The 17,958-nt window shown below is 44.3% G+C and overlaps 1 protein-coding gene across 1 annotated transcript; it reads left to right on the forward strand.

The window, feature by feature from the left end:
- Positions 1-584: 584 nt before the first annotated feature.
- Positions 585-16,444, forward strand: LOC118380930 (alpha-2-macroglobulin-like). The gene is given in 38 exon segments (XM_052513997.1): positions 585-647; positions 1,113-1,200; positions 1,356-1,536; positions 1,908-2,064; positions 2,589-2,641; positions 2,978-2,998; positions 3,248-3,320; positions 3,323-3,412; positions 3,509-3,593; positions 4,315-4,465; positions 4,571-4,695; positions 5,168-5,270; positions 5,832-6,005; positions 6,770-6,997; positions 7,352-7,418; positions 7,492-7,637; positions 7,767-7,916; positions 8,237-8,389; positions 8,524-8,611; positions 8,796-8,946; positions 9,197-9,422; positions 9,491-9,617; positions 9,712-9,833; positions 9,915-9,966; positions 10,044-10,127; positions 10,222-10,398; positions 10,801-10,876; positions 11,020-11,176; positions 11,268-11,342; positions 14,008-14,170; positions 14,414-14,604; positions 14,860-15,075; positions 15,218-15,342; positions 15,573-15,663; positions 15,770-15,838; positions 15,969-16,074; positions 16,161-16,214; positions 16,365-16,444. Coding segments are annotated over 36 exon segments (4,380 nt in total). The 5' UTR covers positions 585-647; positions 1,113-1,114; the 3' UTR covers positions 16,202-16,214; positions 16,365-16,444.
- Positions 16,445-17,958: the final 1,514 nt, after the last annotated feature.

Consider the following 17,958-nt stretch of genomic DNA (forward strand, 5'->3'; position numbering starts at 1 on the left):
TCCCACTAGTAATTACCAGTTGGAGGGCCGTTCAAGTGGATTTTTCCCAGTCCTATGTGGTAATTTCCCACTTCCCACTTGGATACGAACGCATCAATAGTGTAAACAATTCAGGGTTTATGTAGGCCCGGGAGGAATTTGCACATGGTGATACGGGATTGCAGTGTCCTTAATGTGTCTCCCAGACTGCAGTGTCCTTCCGGCATGAGCCAGGTGCCGCCAAATGCGAATTCGGTTCAAAACAAGGTGAAGCACGTGGAGTAATGATTTATGATAGTTTCATATGCATGTCATCGGCCTAAGTGTTCGGTGTTGATAAAATCCCCATTATGTGCTTTAGCTGCCTTTCCAATATTGGAAAACTCGACCATTTTATCGAAAAGACATATATGATCCTGAACGATGCACCATGCTGCCTTGTTGACTATTATGAATGGGCAGCGCAGATTACTGTTCCTTTTGAGAGGAGCTCCTCGCTACCGGTCAAGTGCAACCCAGGTTCAGCTTAATCGAACGCCTTCAATATCCAGCAGGTGTGCGGGCTTAGTAACTAGAAAACAAATACGGAACTAGCCGCGCACCTGCAGGATATTTAAGAAGACGTGACCGAGTCTTCTCATTTTTAAATCGATATACAAATCGCGGTGGTGAGTATACCTAGACCACAGGTGTTATGGCAACTTGTAGTGCAATCATTATTCACATAACAGGTCGGCGATTAACTTTTAATAAATTAACGCTTAACTTTTTTATTTATTTTTACATTCATCTGTTTTTTTACAGGCTATAGCAAATGCACGCTAAAAGGCTTTAGTAACAGACTATGCACACTAGACTAACATTGATTTGTTAGTCACTCACTCAGTTATCATTAAAATGACATAGTCACGGGGGAATGTCTAGAATTGACGGTAATAAGAGTAATAATAATAATGCATTTGGCCTCTTATTTCTGCCCATTGGCAAATTTAGTAATTGCATGAAATTGATCATACAATTTTTAAATTGTTTGCCCAATGGTAGAATGACAGGAAATGAACTTGCAGTCGGCAGGTTTTCCTAGGAGGAATACTGGGTCATAACAGACTTGGTGGTTTCTTTTTCTCCTTTAGTCATGGTTCTTCCTGGGCTTCAGGTTTGGAGATGGATACTCTTTGCCTGCATTCACTGGCTTTGTGTCTGTCAAGAGACTCCAAGACCGTAAGTCCATCTGCAGTTAGAATTTAGTGATCAGACTTGTCAGAGCAATTTTTCACCTATCCTTTCTGCAGATCTTTATCCCCTCTTGTATATTTCAACTGGCTTTGGGTTTAGAGATGTACTGATTTTCCTGTTGCCGGGTGTGTTCTCTGTAGGGTTTACATGGTAGCCGTTCCTGCAGTGATCCAGGCAGGCTCAGAGGCCAAGCTTTGTGCCAGCCTTCTGCAGCCCAACGAGACCCTGGTCATGACCGTATCTCTGATGGCCGACGGGCAGAACAAGAGACTTCTCCACCAGAGTTCTGACCAAGAGTTTCACCGCTGTTTCCAGTTTCAGGTCAGCCCAGCACTGGTGGACTTTCAGAACCATTCCATTAAGAGTGGACTGTACTGCTCAGCTTTGATGCATCGCTTAGGTTCTTTGTGCAATGCCAGCTTGTTTTATGGCAAATGTCAGTGGTGGCCTACTAGAACTTTTCTTCCAATTTGTACCAGGTTTTGATTGAATGCTAGTATATACTATTGAGACCATTTCTATATGTAACTTCCAGTAGGCTGAATGCATAATGGGATCCCTGCAGGAGTTAACCGCTCTACCTTGAAGTGGCTAGTGGCTCTTACCAACTGGGCCACACGGCACCACATTTGAATGTCCTATGTTATCGGTCCGTTTGTTCACCGGCGTTGCCCCGTTTCCGTCCCTGACAGGCGCCTAGTGTGAAGAGCGACGAAGTGCAGAACTTTAAGGTGGAGGTTCGAGGAGAAACATTCCTATCAACAGAGGAGAGAAGGGTCATGATCAAACCCTACAGCCCCATGACGTTCATCCAAACGGACAAACCAATCTACAACCCAGGACAAACGGGTAATGTTAGAGCCGGTACACCTTTAGTCTGGTTGCTAAGAAACGGGCCAATGTTCTGTAATGGTTTACTCCGGGGCTTTGACCTTTTTGGGCCCCTGACCCCACTTTGACATCAACAGTTATCCACGACCCCACCGTGCTCCCTTTGTTTATTTGAGGCCATAACAGTATTACAATGAAGTACTGTCGGACTGAAATCTGAAGGAAGTATTGTTTGAAATGCATTAGGCAATAATTGTGTAGAAAAGAACACCATCATTGCTGGCAATGCTCTTCCCCAGTCTGTTCTAACGTCATGCGTGGCTTATGAGGATTGTAGAGAGAAACGGTAGACATCTGAAGAGCCTCGTTGTTCAGGAATGTGGTGCAGATGCAGTAAATCCCCCTGGGTTCAATCAGGATATGTACACTGGAATCAGGCTGGAAATCCTCAACCAGTATTTCTGGGAATCCTTGGAATTGAGAAAGTTGCCTGAAATTCTGCTTCTAATATTCTCATTGTGTTTGTCGTTGGCTGTTTACAGTGCTTTTTAGAGTCGTCACCTTGGATACCCATTTTAGCCCCGTCAATCAGCTGGTGAGTTGAAAATATACGTTTGACAATAGTATTTTAGTTCAGTCTCTACTATTTCAATCCACGATGCAGAAGTGTCACACTACTGTGATGGACATAGCAGTCTGGTATTATGTACAGCAATCAACCAGCCAGGACATGAGGCTTCCTTTCATATAGGTCAGATTGGAATGTATGGGATCATCTTTTCCCGAGATTGAATTGCAAATGCTACATGTGATGTTTACGTTAAGTGACCAAGCCAATCACCTGTCTAGTAGCTGTAGACGGCTATGCTCTGTTTTGTCATTGGAGTTCTTAATGAAACATGACTCCATCTCTTGTCTTTGCCCTTCACAGTACAACATTGTGGAACTTGAGGTAAGATCCTTGTTGGTGTAACTTTATGTTGACTGTCTGTGTAAAGACTGCAGCATTATGACTCCCCTGCTAGCTAGGTCCTCATATCCACCTACTGTAGAAGATACTTCCAATCAGCGTTGTGTGTAATCTGGGCCCTCTTCAGTAGATGAATGTTGCAGATAGAACTGACTCCTTGTCCTGTATACCGTTGTGAACTTTCCACAACGTCGTGTCCTGCTGAACATGCCCCTTCCTATGAACCAACAGGATGTTAATCACAACCGGATTGGACAGTGGGTCAACACTACATCCAGTGGCAACATTCTGCAGCTTTCTCACCCCTGAACTCTGAAGCACCTGTAGGATCCTATACCATTGTAGTGTGGATTGGTGAAGAGAAAATCTACCACAACTTCAAGGTAGAACAGTATGGTAGGTTGAGTTTCTCTTTCATGCTCGGTAATGTTGCATCAATGCATCACAATCCTGGAACGTTGTGGAGTTGACTGCTGTTCTTTTTATCTGTAGTTTTGCCCAAGTTTGAGATCAAAATGAACCTCACTGACAAGATCAGTGTTGTTCAAGAAGAGTATGAAGTGAAAGTGTGTGCAGAGTGAGTAAACACTATTGGTGATTTGCAATGTACTGTAGTTACAAGGTGATGTGTAACTCCACTACACGTCATTAATTATCTCATTACGTGAAGGCAGACCTGGGTTGAATTACTATTAGAAGTATTTAATTTATTTACAGTGATATAGGTGATCAATGTCAGAGGTATAGAATACAATATAAACATATGAGATGAGTAATGCAAGGTATGTAAGCATTACTAGTGACTAGTATTCCAATGATGTCAAGTCTGTAGGCAGCAGCCTCTGCTAGTACTGTAGCTTCATTTGATAATACACTTGGAAATGTATGCATTTGAGGATACTCAAATACACTTATTTAAATCTAAAAGTCCTTAAATATGCATGTGGTCTGCATTAATGACCCATGCTAATTGAAGACCTATAGTGCTACTGCGCAAGTCTTAAACTGCTGCTAGGATCCCTGAGATTTGTTAGTGGCATTTACATGAACAGCTGGTTCTTCGGTCATAAAGCATCTCAAATTAGGATGGCAGTTCTAGGATCAGGTCCCAGCCTGACATGTGACCTTGTTCATTATGATCTATAGTTAAAACTGATCCCGTTCTGAGGCTCTATGAATACAGGTCCAGATTCATTGACCGTGTTAAACGCCTGACTTCAAGCCTTTAGGTCTTATGTTTTTAATATGGTAACTGGATGTAGGAAGTTGACACTTGTCTTGTTGTGAATTGAAATCAGATACACGTATGGGCAGCCTGTACCTGGTAAAGCAGGGGTCAAGTTGTGCCGACCTTTGGTGGACAATGCAGTGATACCAATAACAATTGATGAGCGAAATCCACAAGGAGTTCCTGATTACACACCTCCATGCCACAAAGAGTCAATAGAGGTCTGTATGCTTTCCTAAAACGAGTAGTGCTGTTTTTACCAACATGTTACATTTTGAATGGGATTTAAATGTGTTTTTATGTGTGGTTCTGCTTGCTTTTCCTAGATGGACCATACTGGCTGTGCTTCTTGTGTCTTCAACATGGCACTTTTCACAAAGAATGCAGGAGAGAAATTGCTTGGAGACGTGTTTAGTTTCCATGCAGAAGTACAGGAGGAGGGGACAGGCAAGTCCTCATCACAATCATTATGAGATGCATCATGTTGTTGACTCAATACAAACCCTTCATTTCACTTCAGCTGATGGCGACTTAACTGTTGCCTGTTTAATTAGATCAGGTTCCCTAACTGTCCTGGGGTTCCCCCTGAGTTTTGGTTTTTGCCCGAGCGCTACACAGCTGACTGAAATAACCATCTCGTAATGTAGTTTTGATTTGAATCGGCTGGAGTGCCAGGGCAAGAAACTACAAGGTGCACCCAGGGGGTCCCAGAACTGAGTTTGGGTTACTCTGCGTTGGCTCAAGGTTTTGTAAGAAAGGGCTTTTTGACCGTTGGTGCTGCAGCAGGGTGTTGTGTAATGCTGTTTTAATGGAAGCTGTTTCTGTATTGTGAAATAAAACTATATTTGTTTTCATTTGACAGGTATTACTATGTGATTGGAGAATTCACATTTGTTGACACGCCCCCAAATCTACTGTCTGAGGCAAAAAAATGTAGAACTGTCCTATGTGATTGGAGAATTCACATTTGTTGACACATTTAGCAATCCCAAAATCTATGAGCATGGATCAATTATCAAAGGCAAGGTAAGTCCAAATGTTCATTCCTGTTGCATTGTGGATGCTTGGTTTGTCCTGCTTCCTGAACTAAAACCAGTATGACATGGTGTTATAACATTTAAATTACTATTTTTATCATCAATAAAGTACCTGAAAACAGGGGAGAAATAATCACGAGAGTGATACGGTGTTGTATTCTCAAGTCAACATTTAGTTCAATGAGAAAAGACCGCGAATTTCCCCAGGAATATGGAGACCAGAGCAATCGATCTCCGGCTCATTAGTTTAAGAGCATTTCGTAGATCACAGATTAACACTTTTAGGCACCACAAAATAAAGTAATCAATATAACGTTTATACATTACTCTCACAATTCGTACCCTTTGACAGATTTGAACTTTAACACAATTATATGAATGTTATCAATCTCTATCAACTAATACTGAATGCATCTTTTTGACCTTAGATGTTTTAAGATCCTCACATACTATGAACTTACTAATACTTTTCAATGTATAACAGGCTATGAATATGTCCTTTAACCTGTCACAGTGTCACTTCATTCATACAACACCCCTTTTTCTTCAGATAAATGCTGTTGGATATAACAACACACCCATCTCTGACATGTTAGTCTACCTGTTCGAGGAGAAAGGCTGGTCCTCATATCTACGACTACAGAACCTAACCACGGACAGTCGTGGTATTGCCAGGTTCTCCGTCAACACAACCAGTCTGCCCAAAGAGAATATTAACCTCGTAGTAAGTATGATTCCTTCTAGGTTTGAGAGACTTTATACTCTATGCCAGTGTCTGGGACTAAACAATATCTACGTTTTAAATAGAACTATAACTAATTAAACTTATAATAAAGAGTATATCTAATTAATAATGTCAATTCATAAGGAAGGATTGTGGCTTTTTAAGCAAGCAAAAGGGTCGTTAACCTACGGTTGAACCGACTCAACTTAGCTCTGGGATGTTTAGATAAGATGGAGAGTTCCAGATAATGGAAAAGTCTTCTAAATGGTGATGGATGAAGGTGAAGATTCCAGAAGTTAATCTGGATAAGTGAGTGAGCTAGTGGGTTGGAATCAACTTTTGAACCTGTTCTTTCCTGGTCATAGGAGGAAAGACATTTTATAACCTACATATTTAGTATATAAACTGTTTGTGGTTTCATGGCAGTGAGCTCCGAGAATAAATACTATCATCTAATTTTGATAAGACTGGTCTTTTATACAAATAAGAATCTTACAAATTCTTAAACAGAGTGCATTTAATTAATGAACGCATATAGGAATTATGACATTCCTGTGACGGGGCAACCGAAACGTGCACCGCTTGGGGTCCCCAGGACTGTTGGGGAAACGATGCCCAGAGGTCATGACCTTAACAGGCTAGGTGGAAGTAAGGTGGATCTGTTACCATATTGCTTCCTGTCATCCCCTCAGATCCCCACTGTATATAGGACGGGTTCTAGGGGTTGATTTAGGATTGGGCCTTTAGTTACTGTTCCTTTCCAGGTGAGCGACACCCCACAAGTGGAGTACCCAGGATACAGGGTCCCCTATTTCAACAGAGGGCAACACCTACTCTCGCTGATCCAGCCCGCTGACATTAAACCGTCCAGCTCCCTGGCTATTCAGAAGGTGGAGAAACCACTGGCGTGTGGGCAGGCGGTGTCCATCACCATCCGCTATGCCATCGTAGGGGAGACTGTCCCAAAGGGCTCTGTGGCTGTCCTCTACCTGGTGAGTAGAACCAGGAACAACCTGCAAACCCATGGTGCCTCTCAAATAGCACCATATTTCCTATTTGCACTCCTTTTGACACACTTTCATAGGAAGGATGTTCCTAAACTACACCAATAGTCCTAATCAACCACCGTAACCCAACCTTGCGCATGTTAAAAATTGGAATTCGTAATATACATTTATCAAATTCATAACCTATAGAAAATGGATGATGGGCATCCACAAATGAATAGGTGCTAACGTATCATGCTAATTGGAGTCTTGGATTTGTTAACCGTGTTACGTCTACCCCGTGAGTCCAGGTTGCAACGTCTCCACTCTGTTGCTGAGAACTGTTTCCTTTCCCTCCAGGCCTTGTCCAGAGGGGTCATAGTTCAGCATGGACACATCAATGTTACTGTGCAGCAGGACAGTCCTGGTGAGTGAGTTTCATTAAGTGATTCTGAACATTCTGGAAGGTGCTTAATGAGTGACCTGCTCTTGCGTTGCAGTAGCTGAGGGTGACGTCACCTTGACGTTGGCAGTGGTCCCAGAGATGGCGCCGGTGGTTCAGCTCCTGGTGTACAGTATGCTACCCAGTGAGACTGTCATCGCCCACAGCATGAACTTCCCCACTGAGAAATGCTTCAGGAACAAGGTGTGTGGAGGAGTCTGGCATATCCCCAGTAACTGTATATCACAAACATTGTTGTCCCTTTATGAAAGGTGTCCAGTATTTCCATGCAGACTGTATCATACCTGGAGTAATGGTATCTGTGTCTGCCAGGTGTCGGTGGAGTTCTCTCCCTCCAACGCTGTCCCAGGGGAGGAGAACACCCTGCATCTCTCGGCCCGGCCCGGTTCCCTCTGTGGCCTCGGTGCTGTTGACCAGAGTGTTGGCGTCATGGAGCCAGGGAAGAGGCTGGATGCTGACAAGGTAACACGGCTCACTGAAGTGAACAGCGGTGGTACCACCGTACCTACTGTTTTGGTGGTGCTGGGAATTACAACCAGTGACTACAGCAGACATGGAGTGGATCTGTTCACTGTTGGGAGCTTTTATCAAATGTGATGGGACTCATTCTCTGGCTTGAGGCCCACTTTCTATTGTCTCTCAGTAACTGGAAAGCACCTCCTTGTTGATGGGACAACTTTCTAAACGTTTTAGCAATGGACAACAAAATGGAGTGTTTCCCAAGTAGTCGTTTCGGTCTGTTCTGTTTGGTAATTTCACACCTCCCTGTTGTCCCTTTCCAGATATTTGATTTGTTACCGGTCAAGGAGACGACCTATATTCCCTACGAGCTTGAAGATCCGGTAGCGTGTTTACGCGTTAGACCAAGGAGATCCATAATACCACACCCATATGGACCGTCTGAGCAGACAAACGATCCTTATGCAGTTTTTCAGGTAAATATTTCTGCCCTGTTTTCTCAACTTGATGAATCAGTCACCATACTGTTACAATGTGTTAATCTTACACTGTTAAACTTAATAGAATGACAAACAGACTTTTATTACTAAATTGGTTCTGCTTTTTCTAGACACTGGGATTGAAGCTAGCGACTAACCTGGATATAAGAGTACCTTCCTGCCTCAGTTACCAGGGGAACCAGTACTATCGCTCCTATGGTGAGATGTCCTGACCAACCCTTATTCTCATTGCCAAGTCTAATGAATCTTGGGTTATGGATGACCTTTTGCTAGAATAACAAAGCCTGGTTAAACTGGTCTAAACACTGCATGCACTCACTGAGCCCAGCAGCATTCAGTCTATTTTTAACTTGACACTAATGGCCATGTTTTGTGTCGGTAGTAGCTTACAGCCCAATGGCTAGGCCTGGATCAGCGGGTCCTAGACTTGAAATGGCTGTGGCTGGTGGACTTGCCGCTCCACCTCCGCCACCCATACAGACGGTCCGTACATTCTTCCCTGAGACATGGATTTGGGACCTTGTGGAAGTTGGGTAAGTGCTCTGCGGAGTGAGGCCGACCTCTGGTGAAAGCCCTCTTAGCTCTTGCCTCATATCCAAACAGTAGTGGTGTAGATTAGGAACCTGAACCTCTGTAAACTGAGGAAAGACCCTTTGACCTCAATGGGTGTCCCTGGTTAGATAAAGCTTAAATGCATTTGTAACAACAAACTGTGTTGCAATTAGTCCTTCTCTATTGCTCACTTGGTGGCTTTCTGTTTGAACTCTGACCTCTGTATTCCAGGGAGTCTGGATCTCTAGATGTCCCCCTGACAGTCCCAGACACCATCACCACCTGGGAGACTGAGGTCTTCTGCCTGGCCCCCAGTGGCTTCGGTCTGGCTCCTCTGGTGGAGCTCACGGTCTTCCAGCCCTTCTTCCTGGAGCTCACCCTGCCCTACTCAGTCATCCGGGGAGAGCACTTTGAGCTGAAGGCCACTGTGTTTAACTACCTCTCCAAGTGCATCATGGTACGACACTGCACCAGGATGGTTTCTTGAGTTGTATTGTTATCTTACGCCGTGTTCCTCTTTGGCAGGTTTCTGTGACTCCAGCTCTTTCCTCAGACTACACTCTCACACCCTTGCGTGATGTCCAGGACTCCTCGTGCTTGTGTGCCAATGGACGAAAGACGTTCAGTTGGACAATGGCCCCCTCTGTCCTGGGTTAGTCTTCATCTGTTCAAACGGCAGAATGGATGTCAACCTGAGTTGTGTACTGTCACCGTATTGGATGTTGTGTAACCTGTACTGTGTGTAGGGGTTTTGAACGTGTCTGTTAGTGCGGAGGCTGTCCAGTCCCAGACTGCGTGTGACAATGGGGTTGTGAACGTACCGGAGAGAGGACGCGTTGACACAGTCACACGGAGCCTGCTGGTGAAGGTATGTAGTCTACTGCTGTGGGAGAACTAACGTTAGGTAGCACAGATACTGCCTCTGAAATGAATCCCTCTCCTCCTCCAGGCTGAGGGAACAGAGAAGAGCCACACCTACAACTGGTTGCTGTGTCCTACTGGTCAGTAATGAATCAACGTTGAATGTTCACGGTGGTTGACGTGATCATCTTCATTCAGCTCCTCTTTGTGTCCACAGGAGAAGCTCTGACGGAGGAGGTGGAACTGCAACTTCCCCAGAATGTGGTGGCTGGCTCTGCTAGGATTTCCCTCTCAGTTCTGGGTAAAATAAACCATTGTGTAGTGGTGGGAAGACGACCCTTCTCCAGTGACGATGCTGCTGTTTGCTGTAACGGAAGTCCCTTGTTTCTCTGTAGGGGACATCCTGGGTCGGGCCCTCAACAACCTGGATGGACTGTTGCAGATGCCGTATGGGTGTGGGGAGCAGAATATGGCCCTGCTCTCCCCCAATATCTACATCCTGGAGTACCTGAGGAACACAGAGCAGCTCACGCCAGCCATCCTAGAAAAGGCCACCAAGTTCCTCACTAGTGGTAGGAGAGTCCCTTAAAATCTGTCTATTAGATGCCAAATCCACAAACCGGGCTGGATTTGTCTAATTAGAGGATTTCGTTTTTTTATTTTAGTGTTTCTCCACGGTGTACCCTGCTGTCATGGTAACGGCGGAGCTGAATAACAGATGATATCAATGTCTTAACATCACTGACCCAACACATGGTTTTCTACTGTCTCATAGCACCCTATTCCTGTATGTCCTGGTTTTCACTCCAACCCTAATCTCGCTCCCCTTCTAATAATTAGCCGGTTGAATGGGGTTAATTCCAACTTGGTTGGAGGGTAGCTCTCCACGAACAGGGTTGGGGAGCCATTTGGGGCACAACTCTGGGAATAGAACAAGCGCTTGGTCACCGTTGATGATGATAACCCATCGGCAGGTTACCAAAGGCAGCTGAACTACAAGAATGCCGACGGTGCGTACAGCACGTTTGGACAAGGCTTGGGGAACACCTGGTGAGTACTTGGCTTGTTTTTAACCTACTGGTAGTTTCAGTGACATATTGACCAATCAAATGGCATCTCTGGCATGGAGATGATGGATAGGACAGCTGACGTGTGATGTCAGGGCTTTTAAATGAATACACTTCTTTCTTCAGGCTGACTGCTTTTGTCTTGAGATCCTTTGGCAAAGCCCAGTCTTTCATCTATGTTGACCCGGCAACGATGGAGCAATCCAAGACTTGGTTGGAACGTCAACAAGGCCAACATGGCTGTTTCAGAACTTTAGGGAAGCTCTTGAACAACCGAATGAAGGTATTTGTATTGCTAATAAACTGGTTGTCTGTTTCGTCAGACCGGCCATAGTTTGATTTCAACAGGCTAGTGTCTTGACATTGTTTTCTAGGGTGGAGTGACGGATGAAGTCACACTGACGGCTTACATCACTGCTTCAATGCTGGAGCTCAACATGTCCGTGACGGTAAGTAGCTTCACTCCATGGAACCATTCATTTTCTCTCACACCGTCATTACAGGCAACTCATTCAGCCTCCTGTATGAAATCTGTCTTACATCAACTGTCATTTACAGCTTCTACGACGTAGTGAAGTAATTTCTCTGCTAGTAGCCTATGAAATAACGAAGAATGGGCTTAGATATGTAAGGGAACACCCCCCTGAAATGGACAAAAATGAATGGGAAGTCATTGGCACTGGACAAACCATATCACTCAATTCGGCGTCGTTTTGTTCAAAGTTGATTGCAAATGCCATATGGCAAATGCCAGGTGTAACACTTTGAAAATCCAACAGGTGGCGAGCGCGCTCCACTGTGGTTTTTCATATTGCAAATGCAACAAGTCAACATCAAAAAGCAACATTTTTAAAAAGTGAAAAAAAAAATGCAAAAACCTAGCAACCCCTTAAAATGCTTTCTGGACTGTTTTTTGAAATTCTTTTGATTTGTGTCTACACACGTATAAGAACTTCATCAACATACTTTAGTCATTATTTATTTTTTTACTTGTGCATATGTTTTGTCCATTTGCAATGTGATTTCATAGGAAGTCAAAAGTAACTATTTTTGGGGCCAAATGCCATAAGAAATTTGACATGCTCAAAAATCCTGCAGAAATGCCAAATTGACTGGCCTGATGAACACAGGATGGCCGGGCATTGATCGCTCGTTGTGTTTTCTTTATGTTCATTGGTTTATGTTTTCTCACTTTTGCAAATTCACTGTGCATTTGCAATATGGTTCAATGGGCATTTACCATCACGAATTTGTCATGCTATAAAAATCTTGCAGGAATGCGAAATTGATGGCTGGGCAGTGATTCTGGTACCTCACTGTTTAAATATATTGCAACTGGACAATAGTCACCAGCAAGTCACTGTCCATCAGTCAATTGGATATCATTTGTTTAGTAGCCAACTATCACATACTACAGAGCTGGCCCAAAATTCACAACGCCTTCTATTCAAACCATAATAAAAACGTAGTTGCGTTCCAGCTGCGGGTCCAGTTCTGATGTTATGTGTAGGCCTAGCTGAGGCAACCCTGAATCCCAAGTTTTGGCTCGATAGGTCATTTGGTGCCAGAGCAAGACCCTAATTGGTGCTGAAAATACACTTTTTTTTCCCCCATGCCTTGCTACGGGGTCCGTCTATGGGCCGAGGCGGTCGCAATGCACCTAGTCTGGGACATTTCTAAATGTTGTCATTTTCGTGATGGTCAAAATGAATTGAAGTCATTGCAAATGTACGAGGCTGTTTCTCGGTCCGAGAACCTTCTAGAGCCACGTAACTCACCACGCACTCACCATCGACCTGAGGTCCAGAACAGATTTTGGAATTCTGACGTTTCTTTTAAAGTTCCAACAAGGTTAACTAATACAGGCACTGTGTCTCTACGCACCCCAATGGGTCCCTCCTGCCAAGCTGTGTGTGATTTAGTTTTTCTTTTACATTTTATGGGAAAAATGACTGATTTCCAGTTCATGGGGGTTGCCTAATCACACATGAAGTTTTGAAAAGATCTGACCTTTTTAACCCTTGGAAACAGCCAATATGACACCATTTAAGGCACTTCTGGTTGGCACAGGAAGCTATAAATAAACTCATATCCTGACTGGGGTATGCCTTTACAGAATCCTGAGTTATTTACGGAGGGTTTAGTGAGTTATTTCAGAAAATCACAAATCTCGCAGAGCTCCGCAGCACACTTTAAAAAGATTTGTATGAACACCCTGCAACTGGATCTGTAACTGTTTTAAAAAAACATCACCAATTTGACATTGTACGATTTCTCTTAAATGACGATAGATAAATGGCTGGTTCTTTTTTGTTATTGACACCAGAGGCTCCTTGACTTTGACGTGAAGCGGAAAAATTATTGCTCTATTTTCATTTTGGACCTTTCTTCCCAGAAAAATGGCCACAACTCAAACGTTGAGGCCCTGGAACAAGATGGCGTCTAGGCCAACTGCCCATTATGCCAAACCTACGCTCACCAAGTTTCGGCTTCGAAATATTTTCCGTTTAGAAGGCCACGTCGTGATTCGGGATGTTTTGTACATTTGCAATATGATTGCTTATGTCCTCTTGTGGGATTTACCGGGACAGTGGAAAAATGCAAATTGGATTATTTTATAAAACGGAAACCGAACGTCTGAGTTCGTTTGACTTCCCGGTAGATCCGGCCCTGCCGCACGGCCCGACGCCGTCCGTGAATTTTAGAAACGTTTTCGGAAGTTTAGTAAGGGACCGTATATTTGCAATATGGACTTTCTCACTAACCATATGGCAAAATGTTCCCTTAAGGTGTGTTGCTACTGATATCAGGCTCTGTATGCTACTGTAAAGTGAGAAAGGAAATGTGCTGTTGTCTGGTCCCAGATCTGTTGGTGTTTATTTTTAGAGTGCCATGCCTCTTTAGCAGGGGACCTCTGCATATACACAAATTATACCCTTTACAAATGTAATAAAATGTACAAGGACAAACAATCCCGTTCGTCAGCAAAAAGTGTTCCCTGATCAACAATTTGACCTGCCTGAGGCCCCAGAACAGCAAGTTGAATGGAACCCAGTCCAAACTGATCTGGAACCAGGCTGGCTTTTAATGTGCTGCTGTCATTCTGTGCTCTAGGATCCTGTTGTGGACCACAGCTTGTCTTGCCTGAAGAACTCCACCAGTGATTTGTCCAACACCTACGCTACTGCTCTGCTGGCCTACACCTTCACCCTGGCGGGTGACATGGAGACACGGGCCCGGCTTCTGCAGCACCTCGACACCATCTCATTTCAAGAGGGTGAGCGATATCCTGGTAGCGCTGTCTTGCCTTGATTGAGCATGCCTGGATAATGGAGTACTCCTAAAAGTGCAAACCATCTGGCACTCCAGATGGGCCCAATACAATTAATAATTTAAAAATATTGTTAAGAAAAAAATACCCTAAAATTGTTTTGGAAATTAATTTGGGAGGTCAGAACTTTGTATTGTGTAGTCTGTATTAGGGTGAATAAGAGTCCTTATTCTGGTGTGTGCTCCTCAGGGGGTCTCCTGCACTGGTCCCAGTCCTCCTCGGAGACCTCACCCTCCCTGGAGGTGGAGATCAGCTCCTACGTTCTGCTGGCGTCCCTCAGTGCCTCTTCTCGGTCGACCTCTGACCTGGGCTACGCCTCCCGCATCGTCAGGTGGCTGGTGAGACAGCAGAACGCCTACGGAGGCTTCTCTTCCACCCAGGTATACTTCCTAAACACCAGTGGTCTGAAACGGTGCACTAGTACAAACATTGACTCGTATCAGACCACAGGGCATGTGTTCTCCATGTCCAACCTGGTGAGGCTCACTTCCACTGAGAGCCTAAAAACCATCATCGTAATGGATGGAATTGGGATTTAGTCACTTTAGCAACTGTTCAATGTGAGGAAATTAATCAACCCTTTAAAATGGTCTCTTTTCATTTTGAACTGATTGTCCTGTGGTGTGCATGTCTAGGACACGGTGGTGGCCCTCCAGGCCCTGGCTCTCTACTCCACCAGGGTGTTCAGTAGAGGAGGAGCCAGCACGGTGACGGTAAGGTCTCCCAGTGGGGACCGGTGCCTCTTCCATGTGAACCAAAACAACAAGCTTCTGTATCAGGAGAGGGTGCTGCAGGACACAGAAGGGAAGTACAGCGTTGAAGTGCAGGGCAGTGCTTGTGCCTCAGTGCAGGTCAGTGAATACACATCTCTGCTCCAGTCCTGTGGCGCAAGATGCACTTTAATACACATTACAGGGAAGCTGTTTCTTCTGGCTCATAAAATGTTTGTATTCGGACAGGATGGTTTCCCTGACTTCCTCTTCTCTATCCCAGGTGGTGCTCCGCTACAACGTCCCTACTCCTACCAGAAGCACAACGCTCAGTATCCAGGTGACTCCAGAGATGGACTGCAACAGGAAGTCTTTGAGACCCAGAGTCACGCTGAAGCTCCAGTCTCTGTAAGAATGAAGGACAAATTTGTATGAATTATTTTAAATGTGTCATCTTGGAGTGTGATCTGCAGAATGGGTTTGACCCAAATGAATTAGTTTTGTTATACCTGTGTATAGGTTATTGACCTTCTCGTTGGTACCTCGGCTTGGATCAGTCAGAATGCTTATCTGGTCTTTATGGCTAAAATAATCCAAGCATTTGATTATTAAAATCCGTTGTCAATCATCTTTCTCAGATATCATGGAAAGGAGCTCACCACCAATATGATTATAGTGGATTTGAAAATGCTCTCTGGGTTTTCTCCAGATCCAGACTCTTTGGGGAGGGTGAGTTGTTGGGACCTTTATCCGTGGATGTCTTGCCTCATCTGTGTCCCTTTGTTTAAGGATGAAGGTTCTTTGTTCATGCAATATCAATGACTTGTCTTCACAGCTGAGGGGTTCAAGTCAAGTGGATCGTGTTGATATCAAAGATGACCATGTGTTAATGTACTTGACAGAGGTGAGGTGAAAACCATCTATCGGTTTGAAACCATTCACATGGCGCTTCATTTAAACATAATATATTTTGATGTACAGTTACTTCTGCTTCGATCATTTAATGACCCGTGTGTTTGTTTTTCTCCCAACAGCTGATATCACTACTTCCTTTCCGCATCACCCTGGACATCATACAGGAGCTCCCAGTACAGAATCTAAAGCCAGCAGTGGTCAAGATCTATGACTACTACCAGCCAAGTAAGTTACTCTACTAACCCCTCTTCTGGGGAACATTTGGTCAACTTGTTTTCATTTACTGAGACGGAGCTGTCTTGCGGTTACAGGTGACCAGGCTGAGACAGAATACGTCTTCCCTTGCAACTAGGGGTTCCAAACTGGTGAGCTACTTGAGATCTGTAGTTATTGGTGATGAATTGTGTTCTAGGTGACTCGCGTACTATACATGATTTTAGGGAGCCAGTCTTCCTTTAATCTAAATGCTGGTCAGTTTGCTGACGGCTTCATTAAATGTCTTTGCTCCTCGACAGATGGAAGAAGATGTCACACCTGCAACCCTTGAGACGTCTTTCAAAAACTATGGATCTGGAAATAAAGTGTTTGATTAGAACCCCTTTCTGGAGCCTTTTGTCTTTGAGTAGTGAGGTGAATATTGAGGCAGTGGTGTTCATCCTGGGGTACATTAAGGAATGTGATTGGGTCCAGTAAACAGAGCACCTCTCTGGAGGTGTAGTTTCCATCTGTGCTGTTAATCAGTGTCGCCAATTGTACAAAAGTGTACGTAACTTTGGGTTCTCATCTGTTTTGTTCCTCAGTCTGTGACATGGACCCCTGTAGTCATGAAGCCCTGGTTCTTTTAGTTCTCATCAGGGAATCAGCAAGATGTGGTGGTCAACGCCTCACAAATCAATGAGATTAACTGAACAATTGACGACCCAACAGATACTATAGAGCCCTACTGACAACGACTCACAACGGGTCACCACAGAGTTGATAACTATACTAATCCTTTGCTCAGGAACGCTCACTCATTCGGGAACAATTGCAATCAATCTGTGTGTATATATATTTACGCTCAGTGTGTCGTCTTGATAGCTGTTAAAGTTTTTATTTTGTAGAATTGTCGGTCGTGGTTAGAGGAGATAGTTCAGAGCGACATTCATTCATGTTGTTGTAGAATTGATGTTTCGGCGGTTGTCGTTCTTTGCGTTCAATGATACCAAATTCCTAGCTGCAGACTAGTAATTAATATCAAAGACTTGTTCTTATTCTGTCGGTATCGATAGTCTTAGAGTTTAACCACGTGGTATTGTTAAGATTCATCAATGGTCTGCAACCTTTGTCCTCTTGTAATGGAGAAAAACATGGTCTATTGAGGAATTCTCAAGATTGGGGTTTTATTCGGAATTGCAGAAAAGGGCCTGTCCCAGGATGCCCGACCCTAACTGGGCTCATGGGCGGTCCTCTGATTTAGTTCAACTCAAAAGGGAATTGGGAGTTTCCTTCATTAAAAAGTCACAAATCACATTACACAATTTTACAAACAGTATCACCCTCACTCATTCAACTTATACAACAACTAGATGTAAACGTCATATCTGGGGCTATTATATAAACAGCGTTATGGTAATGTGGCCGCACCGTCTCCCATGAGCTTCACCGAAATGTAACAAATGGACCAGTTTGGAGCTACATTCTTCACCGATCTTTTATACCTTCTCCGGAACAAATGTTCGGACCTCACAGCAGCCTGGTGGAAGGAGCAGAGAGAGGGGGATGGTGCTCGCTGTACCCAAAGAGGGCAATGTCATGACACTGGTTAACGAGTGACCTGATGGGTCAGAGGAAGTGGCGGTGTCACCTTGGTAACCAGTCTTCCAGGGCCTTGCGTGTCTCCTGGGTTCTTGGTCCCACCTCTCGTCCGCCCCAGCCGGTTGGAGATTTGGTGTGTGTGTGTACACACAGAGACACACACACACACAGACACACACACACACACACAATAAAAACAAAGTAGAATGAAAGTATCCCATGACGAGATGCCCACTAGGTCATCTACAAGGCCATGCCAGTTCACTGGTCACGATGGCAACACCCATCCGTAGCACGCGCTCCAGCAGGTGT

Source organism: Oncorhynchus keta, unplaced genomic scaffold (genome assembly GCF_023373465.1).
Source record: "Oncorhynchus keta strain PuntledgeMale-10-30-2019 unplaced genomic scaffold, Oket_V2 Un_scaffold_1494_pilon_pilon, whole genome shotgun sequence".
In the NCBI taxonomy this organism is placed as follows: domain Eukaryota; kingdom Metazoa; phylum Chordata; class Actinopteri; order Salmoniformes; family Salmonidae; genus Oncorhynchus; species Oncorhynchus keta.